We start from the raw sequence: 10544 nt of genomic DNA on the forward strand, positions 1-10544 counted from the left end.
TTTCAAAAAGTTTACCAAACGTAGGCCCGAAAAACACTTCAACTTTCTATCACATCAAAACGTTTTTCAAATAAGAAAATAAAAAACAGTTTTCAATACGTTTAACAGACGTAGCTTAAATTTCACAAAATAAAAAGCATTACTCATTACTTCATTAAAAAGACTCCACAATAGAACCAAGTTGCTGAAAGGATGAATAGAACTTTGTTGGAAAAGGCAAGATGCATGAGATTGAATGCAGGATCGCCAAAAAGTTTCTTGGTCGTTGAGGCATTTAATTTTGTGTGTTTCATCACAAAATGATCTTTATCTGGAGGGATAGATTTGATATTTGATGTCAAGGGTGGTGTCAAGGGTTTTAAAGAATAAAATTGTTCGCAAATATTTGATATTTGATGAGTTCCATATGCCAAGAAAAAGGGAAGATGAATCATCAACTGAATGATATAATGGAAAACGATAGTCGTGGAGGTGGATTTTGATGATTAAAGTCCACACATGGATAAGAGTGATGATAAACAAGTTTTTAAAAACCCACAACACCAAGAAGAGGCTTACTCTATAGAAAAAGGTAAAGAGAAACGCGATTGAAATGCACTAGAATGGTGTAGATTTGAAGATATGACTCATTTTGCTTTAGTATAGTAGCTGAGATCCATTGTGTATTTAGGATGCTATTAACGGGAAGAATAGTAACAGGTATATGTTGGCAGAATTGCCTAAAAAAAAAAGTTATAGCGTGCAAATGGGTTTATAGAAAGCCAGAGTTGGTTAATAAAAAATTTTGACTAAAGGAACTGGTAGAAGCGTATGGTTTTATGACAAAACCAAGTTCTATGCTCAAATTCAAGCTATGCTTGAACTTGAATAGTATTTGTAGCCTGTGATTGCCATTAAGGGCTTTGGCAGAGAAATCTTAATGAGGCTCGCATTGTTTCTGTAAATGGAATGCAAATCAAGGTGAAAATCTGTTGATATTGATTTGATATTCCATCACATCAAGGGATCTATGTCTCTTTTCCCACTGTGGTTTAGAAGAAGCCGGGTATGTGCCTATGTAAAAGACCTACAAACTTAATGTTTTCAATGATGTACATGCTTAGCCAACTTAAAAAAAATAGTATATATTAGGCCCTTCTTTTTTATTTAAGTGCAAGGTGGAGAAAGTGGCCACACTAAAGATGAGAGAGAGAGAGTGAGAGAGAATTTTGGTAAAAAAAAATGAATAGAATAAATTAGGAAGAAAAAAGAGAAAAAGAGAAATAGTACAAGAAAAAGAGGAAAAGGAAAAAGAGAATTTCGGCCACACTAAAAGGTATTTCGATGTGAGCTGAACACTTTTTTTCTTTTCTAATGCTTATGAGCTTAACCTTAGTCTAAGTTTCACCCAGCACACATTCAACGGCAGCGAAAGGATTAGACATCCGCCTATGCTACGATTCCCTACAGTCCAAACTCAGTGCCGTATTAGGCTAGGGAGCTGGCACTACAAAAATACTCACAAAAAAATACTCACAATTGGACGCGTGTCTACAGTACCGGTTACTGTAGACACGCGTCCAATTTGACACGTGTCTTATGAGACACGTGTCTAATTGTACCGTAGTCACAAATTGACACGTGTATTAAATACACGTGTCAAATTGGACACGCGTATTTAATACACGTGTCCAATTGGACACGCGTAATAATACACGTGTCCATTTTTAAAAAAAAATGAATAATACACGTGTCCATTTTGTGGTCGGAAATAATAAAACTTGAAAAAAAAAAAAATTAATTAACCCAAATAAATTTTAAAAAACAATAACAAAATTAAATTGAAAAAAAATTCCAAATTGAGTTTTTTATTTAATTATTTAATTGTATTCCAATACACATGTCAAATTGTGCAGTTAATGACTTGCACATTTGACACGCGTCTCACGCGTGTTAAAATGAACGTGTCAAACTGCACGTGGCAAATTACACTGATTTTTGTAGTGTGGGTGGGAATAGCTCCTCTGCATCCTAAAGCGCATTGGCCTCCTAAGCTCAACCATATTAATACTACTCTGATACCAAAGAAGGAGAACGCTTAAATGGTGAGCCAGTTTTGCCCAAGAAGTCATTGCAACGTAGTATATAAGATGAGCTTTAGCAGCCATTGTACAATACAACAAATTTAATATTATCATTTGAAAAAACTACAAATATTTTCATTTTTATTAAATTTCAAAAATATTTTCGACAAACAGAGCTCGAAACGACCTAGCAGCGCCGTACAAGAATGCGAACCGACCTGACTGAAACGTCCCAAACATCATCATTTCGAACGTTTCGGTTTCCTAGAATTTTTAAACTTCAAATTTTTTAAAAAATTTGAATTTCAAATTTCCTTGTATTTTTCAAAAAATAAAAAAAATGGGAGGAGGGGCAGACTTATTTCATATTCGACTTCGGCAGTATCACATCGAGAAAATTCATTTCACCAAAAATACTTCGTCTAAAAAGAATTGGGGGGTATTTGTTAGGGAATAATCACGATCTTGCCAAATGGGCTAAATATTTGAGCCCACCAAGATCAGCGACACACTACTAAGACCATATCTATTGGGGGCTTGTCGGCAGAAAGGCCCAATAGTTCATAAACAATATTTTACCGAAACCTCCTCGCCCATGGTCGGTATAATACCGACCTTGCGTATGCTTCAAGGCCGGTTAAAAAAAACCAACCTCACGATTATTGCGGAAAGTGCTCCCATGACCTTGAGCCGGTTGAAAACCGACTCCACGATGATCATAGGGCGTGTACCACAACCCCACGATCTAGAGCCAGTTGAAAACCGACTCCACGATGATCGCTGGGCATGTACCATAATCCCGCAATCGGGCAATTCACAAGTGCTCCAGACCCGACACGTGGTCCAATGAAAAATTAGACCACTCTCAACACTTCACCTATAAATACCTCATTAACTACGCAGGTACTTTTTTAGATTGCTTAGTGTACAATTACCATAGATTGATATACACTTGAGATAAATATTAACTTTAGCATCGGAGTGGGATTGTTGGGTACCCTCGATATAATTTTCTTTTTTACAGATTAAGAGGCACGCTCTTCCAGTTCAGCGATTGACCAAACCGGAATCTATTCTAACAAGTGGCCACCTATTGAAGAGCCTAGAAGGTCCACTGGCCCCATGTAAACCAAGTCATTTGAGTGTTGAAGTCGTCATGGCGGATCCAGGCCGAACGAATCCTCTCTTCTTCCTTGCACGCAGTTTCTCTCTTTGGTGAACTGTGTGTGGTCACTATATCAAGCAGTAGATTGATAAAACAAAACCAATCTTTTAAAATGTTCACTTCCTTATGACTTAGAGATAATCAAGAGAGAAAGGACAATGAGTAATTTCTTTTAAAATGTTCTGCATGAAGTCTATTATTTGTATCTTAATTGCGGCTTTCCTTTTAAGGAATTATAAAACAAAACCATATTGGAGTTAGATCTTTTATTGTATACGAAATACACCAGAAACATTAAATTGCATGAATTTATTTCCACCAAATTAATACCTACAAACCTTTAAAATCCGGATAAACCATAATTGGAAAAGGAAAAAACAAAAAGGAGTAGACAAGAATATACCAAATGCCTTTGAGAATTACATGTTATCTAGGAAAGGTTTTTCTAGCAGACCAAAAGAAGATAAGATCAAATCATGCGACTTAATATTTTAAAGGGCACAGATTTCGCTGGTTAGGACAGGGTCAACTATACATAGTCAGGGAGCTTCAGCCATGATATAATATGACTATAAGGTTTTTGTGGATTGGACAAAGCAACGTTAGAACTGCAGTACTATTCCATTAATTGAGGTGGTCGGATTTGGCTGCGTGCATTTTTAATATGTGCATAATATATAAGTGGCTAAAAAATGGTAGGTTTCACCACACTAAATAAAAATTCCACAATTACCAAATCTAACAGGCTCCATCTGGTGAAAAACACAAACCGGTTCACTGACTCTCCGCTATAAATTGACATGTTCCCACGCAACATCTCTCACTCCTCACATAATTAACCAAGAATTCAGCGAATACAGAAGCTTGTAACGATGAAAGGGTTTCCTAATTACCTCGTAGCTTTGGCACTCATGGCTTTGGCAAGCTCTCTTGCCTCTGCCTTTGACCCTGCTCCTCTGCAAGACTTTTGTGTTGCATTTAACACATCCACTGATGCTGGTATGTGCACATTCTTCGATATTATTGTTACTATTATTATGTTCTTTAGAAGTCATTTGATGCATCTGGATTGTTATTTCTCATCCATGGGATCTACATATCAATGTAATTATCTTGGAGCTAGGGATTAATTAAATGGGCTTTTTTAATTTCTGCATCAAAGCCTACAAACCATTATTGTGTAAGTATCATGCGTGACATTAACAAACTTTTCTTTGTGCAGTATTTGTGAATGGAAAGTTTTGCAAGGATCCAAAGCTTGTCATTGCCAATGATTTCTTCTTCCCGGGACTAAACACTCCTAGAAGCACTGCAAATCCACTTGGGTCGACTGTCACTCTTTTGGATGTGAGCAAGATATTTGGCCTCAATACATTAGGCATATCCTTGGCTCGCATTGACTTTGCACCGTACGGCCTAAATCCACCCCATACTCATCCTCGTGCCACTGAGATTTTAGTAGTCATAGAGGGTACTCTGTTAGTTGGCTTTGTGACATCCAACCCGGATAACCGTCTCATCACAAAAACTCTAAACACAGGAGACGTCTTCGTCTTCCCAATTGGTCTCATTCACTTCCAATTTAATGTAGGAACAACCAATGCTGTTTCTATCTCTGGTCTCGGTAGCCAGAATCCTGGGCTCATTGTCATAGCAAAGAATGTTTTTGGATCCAATCCTCCTATCAATCCGGATGTTCTCACCAAGGCGTTCCAATTGGAAAAGAATGTGGTTGACGATCTTCAGAAAAAGTTCATGAGTTAGAGAACTATATGTAATAGCCACAATGAACCATTAGATGGTTTGAATAAATTAAGTTTGCTATGTTTCCCTTGTTGTAACGTTATAGCAATATATAATTATAAAGAAATAAAATGGTGGCTTATGTACTCTCCTATTTTTATTTTTATTTTTCCACGTAGCATATGTATTCATGGTAACTAAGGTAGAGTTAGTGCACAATGAAACTTAATCAAATTTTAAATCCACGAAGTGTTGAGACATTACTTCGAACTTCTCTTGTTACATGCCCTTAGTTTCCTCTTTTCTAAAAATAAAATAATAAAAATAAATTGAAACAAAAATAATAAAAAAAGAGCGACAGCAGATTCAAAAGATTGCTAGTAGCAGGCTGCAGGGATGGTGTAATATCCATGAAATTATTTAATAATTAAAGTATAAAATTTGAATAAATAATTGACAAAACTTAATTTAGTGTCTTTAAAAATGTAAGAATATTTTTAAGTCTAAAGGAAATAGAAAAGAATATAAAATAGAAATAATAGAATAAAAATAATAAAAGATAAATGAAGTGAGAAACTAACTAAATAAAAAGAGAGAAATAGAAAAGATAAAATAAAAAATAAGATAAATTAAATAATGAGTAAATTAAATAAATAGAAAAGTAAAAAAGCAAGATTTAGTGAAATGAAGGAAGAGATGCTGTCGGCATTATGAAAAGAGAGGAATAGTTAGATGTATTGAAAAGTAGAGGGCTTCTTCACAGGGGAGGATGGCCGTCCCCTGTCGGCCATTTATAATAAAAAAACCATTTTTTATTATAAATGGCTGATGAGGGACGGATGAGTGTCCCCCATCAAGCATTTTCCTGAAAAGTCAAACCAAAACCAAAAAAAAAAGAGAAGAAGAAAATAAAAGAAAAAAAAAACAAAATATATATAAAAAAAAAAAAAAAGGTGTGGGGCGCAGGTGCACCTCGTTCATAAAAACAAAAGAAAGAAGTAAGGTTCACGCAAATAATGGACACGCGGCCATTTAATTGGCCGAATGGCCAAGGCTACAGGGAGCCTTTTTCTTGCAATTTCTTACTTCTTTCTTTGGGTTTTCATGGAAAATCTGTGATCCACGAAAATTCAACCCATCAAACTCAAATTCGATTTCAAAAACGTGACTTACAAAGCCTGATCTACGTTTCTACAGATTTGTTTGAGGTATTTTTACAAACTCTTGGTCTTTGAAATTTTAGATTGAATCTAAAAATATATGAGTTTGATTTTATGTGTTCTTAGGATTTGTTGAGAGGAGCTTGCTAAACACTATCCAAGTGTTGAATTTACATTTGGTGAAATTTTTGATGAGTTTCTTCAAACCCTAACTTTTAACTTTTAGGAATTTGAATTTAATTGAGTTTTTATATGATTAACCCTTAGTAAATGCTATTGGTGTAACAACCCACCCACAATGACATAATATTGTCCGCTTTTGACTCACCCGAACCAGACTTCCCAGGAGGTCACCCATCCTGGTACAACTCTCGCAGAAGCACGCTTAACTGCGGAGTTCTGATAGGTTCATGACCATCACGGCTTTAAAACGCGTTGTGTCATAAAGGGTACATTTATACATATAAGCACATCCTCATTTCCAGGCGATGTGAGATGTCACAATTGGGTTAGTAATATTGTGTTTATGGTAGTGTTTTATAAATTATGGTTTAAAGATAGAAACCCTAATTTGATGGGTTAAATTAATTTAGGGTTTTTAAGTGTTTAAAACCTAGATTGTTAATTTATGGATTAATTGTGATTATAGTGATGATTAATCCCAAATTGGCTATGAGTTTTGTAAAAAAAATAAGTATTTATGGGTTATGTTCTAATGTTAGTAAAGATAAATAATTATAGGTATTTAGTTTAAATAGTATTTGCGAAGTTAACCCTAAGATTTTCTTATAGATTAATGGTATTTTAAATACGGTAGTGTTCTATGTAAAAGTTTAATGAATATAATTTGAGGGTTAATATTATGGAGAAAATGTTAGTGAGAAATAATTTAGAGATTCATGAATATAATTTTAGGGCTAATATTATTATAAGTGTTAATGAAAATAATTTACGGATTAGTGAAATTAATTGCGGGTTAGTAATTAATATTATGAGTAAATAGTTAAATAGTGATATTAATATCTAACCCTTAGTGAATACTTTGAGTCAGTATTATTTGAGTTTTAGTTAGTGTCTAGGACTTATGGGTAGACGTTTGGAACCCTTAAAAATATTATGGGTTTTCCCGGTTTAGCATTGAGCGATTCAAGTGCTAATTAGGGTATCAATTATTTAAAGTGCTAAATAATGGAATGTGTTATTCCACAGTGATACATTGCAAGGTGGTGTCTAGGAGACCTAGTGCTTAATATCCGCACAGCCAAGGTGAGTATTCTACTCACTGAGAAACTACTATTTTCATATATTATAGAATTGCAAAACATATGTGTTTTATAAATCCGAACCGACTGTATGTTGACAATATGTTTTGGATGTTTTAAGTAGTTTTAATTATGTTGAAGTATCAATGATGTTTATGAGAAACAATCTGTGATTTGAACTGATTTGAAGGATTTGATTGTGAGTTGTCGTTGGGATTTAAATTATGCAAATGTTGATTGATGAATTGAGGGGTTAAACTGTTTATGGATTTACATTGGAAGCATGAGTAAAAAGCATGTCCATGAAATTAGAAAGTATATGTATATTGTTTTAAGGAATAAGCATATGAACGCTAAATGTGCATCGAAGTGAGGTTTATAACCCACGGGAAACTATACTTGGGTTAATTCCCATGGGGCTTGGATTAATTTCCATGAGGAACTTGGGTTAATTCCCATGAGGCATGGATTAATTTCCATGAGGAAACTTGCATGAGCATGTATAGCATTGTTTTTATGAGTGTGATGTTTTTATACTATGAGTAGTTTTGCTAGATGTATTAGTATGCATAAGAGTCTCAATGGAAAAAAGCTAATGTATATTTCTATCGGATGGTTATATGATTTAAATGCTATTGTTTTCTAAGTATCACTGAATCAAAAGTGATATAGTAGGTGAGGATGTATGTAGTTGTTTCCAACAATGGAACTTCTACGTATAAGCTCAGCTGCGTAGTATGCTTTAAATGTTTTCTATTAGTCGGTGTTTGCTATATCAGCTATGGGGGTTTTCAAACAAAAGTTTATAAAATTGGTGGCGGTTATAGTGTACGCATGACTAGAAAAGAAATGTTGGTTCTTTGCGAAAACTCAGTGAATAGCATACCTCTGAGGTCTTAGTGTATTTATTTATGCTAAGACGGTTGGCTCATAATTCTACCTGTGCGGATGCGGCAACCCCCGCAACCGTGCAGACGTTTATACTTTGGTTGCAGGTTTTACGGATATAGATATTGACTCGTCCACCTAGCGTATGGGATGCTATGATTGGAGCATATCGTGACAGTCATAAGTCACGGACTCATGGGTAGTCCGCATTTGGGTATTTTATTTATGGCTTGTGTCCTACATGGCACATGTATTTGTTGAGCCTGTATTTTAGTATGTAATTAGTATAATGTGTTTCATAAGCCTTAAATAGATAATTTTGTAAATGGCTTTTGTTGTAATTAATTGTTATGCATTAGATGTATTTCCGCTTATGATATATGTTCCGCTGCACATTGATTATTATATTCCGCTGTTAGATGTAACTCTGATTATCAGGTGCATGTTATGGGACATGTGACATATGTTGGCTGAGCGACATATAGTCGTATCACTGGGAAAATCCGTTTATATGTTTTCAAAAAAAAAAAAAAAACGAGCCGTCACATATGGATAGTGAACTCCAAAAGTCTCCGATTAGCAAAAGCTTGAACAAATAGTCATTGTAGAAAAGAACAGTATTAATCAATAAATCTTTTGGTGAAGTTTCATCTTAATCCCAAACTTGTAATCGTTTTTTTTTTTTTTTTCGTCTTTTTGTAAAGCAAATATAAATCAAATAAAATTGATGTCTTTGTCATGTGAAAAATTCAAGGACACCAAACCATTGACCGAAGCCCAACTCGAAAAAGCAACAAAGTTGAATTAAGTATAGGAAAATGTTTTTATCGTAATAATTTTCTAAAGAATACAATACCAACTATATTAACTACAATAAAATTTAGAAAAAAAAATACAACAAAATTAAGATCCTCCTCCACCTCCTCCTTTTCTTCTTCTTCTTCTTCTCTTTCATTCTTCTCTGTATGTCGTTTTGGTCTCCTACACTGGAGCACGGAAGGACTGTCCAGCAGGAAAATTTCATCGACAAAGAATAATGAAAGAGAAGAAAACAAAACTCAATTTTCCCAAGAAGATCAGTAGCTTCCTCCCAACAAATATGCCAAAAAGCATCTTGATCGGTGCCATTAAAAAAGAAAAACAAAAACTTGGAAGATCAGTACCTTCGCAAGTCCAACAGTGTCGTCCAATCCCAACCTCTTTAATGTGTAACAAGCCAGTAAGTACAAAGGAAGAATTTTAACATTTAGTACTACCTTTTGAATAGTAAATGTTATTAAAAAATTTATATTTAGTGTCGTTTGAACAATAAAGGACACTAAAAACTTCGAATTCAATGTCATATGAACAGAAAATAATGCTAACTTTAGTGTTCAAACAACACTAAATTGGTACAAATGACATTAAATTCAATTTTTTTAATGTCGTTTACTATTCAAATGGTGCTAAATAGCGCCATTTTGTACAAGCCACACTAATTGACGCCGGACAGAATAGTGATTATTTTGTAGACTATTCAATAGGCAGTTGCAAGGAAGAAAACAAAGAAAATTATCCCAAAAAATGCAGAGATAATCTCTGAACTTCAATAAAATTATGAATAATCAATCATGCTTGAAAATGCCCACAAGCTGGGCTAATATAGCTGAAAATTCGACTTTTAGTAGGATTTTACCAAAAATAGCAAAATCCTAATAACCCTAACAAAATGAAATACTGAATAAAATAAGTAGGCTGCCAAAAATCTGGCCCAAATAGGGCTCAAAATCACCTCCTAAATAATAAACGAAAAGTTACCATAAATGAAAAAAAAAAAAAAAAAAATCTAAAATTTGGTTTTTTAACGGGAAAACAACGGATTTTGGGACTCTAAATGAGCTGCAACGAGCGTAGCTGGTGGCCATGACATGCGCGCCAAAGAGAGCTTTCTGAATTTGGGTCATATGCGCAAATCGGACACTCGTAACCAAAGTTATGGCCAAACTACTGTTGCGCACTCGGAAATTGCCCCAATTAGGCCAGATCACGATTTCTTGCCAATCTTGTGTTGATCTGCCTATTCCAGGTAATCCAATGCCATCAATGTGTAATCTGACAACTCAGAATCGTCTGACTCAGATTCCCCTGCATCACTAACCCAAGCTGCATTAAACAACATTGTTGTTGTTGTTGTTTTTTTTTTTTTTTTTTTATGTAGTGGAAGTTGTTATTAGGATAAGCTATATAAAAAGAAACCTATCAATTTCCTTATCATGGCTTCTCC

General features: G+C 34.7%; 1 protein-coding gene across 1 annotated transcript; it reads left to right on the forward strand.

Annotated features, from left to right (window-relative positions):
- The first annotated feature begins 4035 nt into the window (after nucleotides 1-4035).
- On the forward strand, nucleotides 4036-5117 carry LOC133882141 (germin-like protein subfamily 1 member 11). Its single transcript, XM_062321248.1, has 2 exons — nucleotides 4036-4227; nucleotides 4451-5117. Exons 1-2 carry the CDS (start codon nucleotides 4101-4103, stop codon nucleotides 4990-4992), a joined length of 669 nt encoding a protein of 222 aa, XP_062177232.1. The 5' UTR covers nucleotides 4036-4100; the 3' UTR covers nucleotides 4993-5117.
- Nucleotides 5118-10544: the final 5427 nt, after the last annotated feature.

Source organism: Alnus glutinosa, chromosome 11, assembly GCF_958979055.1.
Source record: "Alnus glutinosa chromosome 11, dhAlnGlut1.1, whole genome shotgun sequence".
Classification (NCBI taxonomy): domain Eukaryota; kingdom Viridiplantae; phylum Streptophyta; class Magnoliopsida; order Fagales; family Betulaceae; genus Alnus; species Alnus glutinosa.

Excerpts from the sequence above, each read along its gene's own strand:
- LOC133882141 (XM_062321248.1), top strand. The coding sequence starts at position 4,101 with ATGAAAGGGTTTCCTAATTACCTCGTAGCTTTGGCACTCATGGCTTTG. Across the intron at positions 4,228-4,450 it reads TAACACATCCACTGATGCTG|TATTTGTGAATGGAAAGTTT; the intron begins GTATGTGCACAT and ends TTCTTTGTGCAG.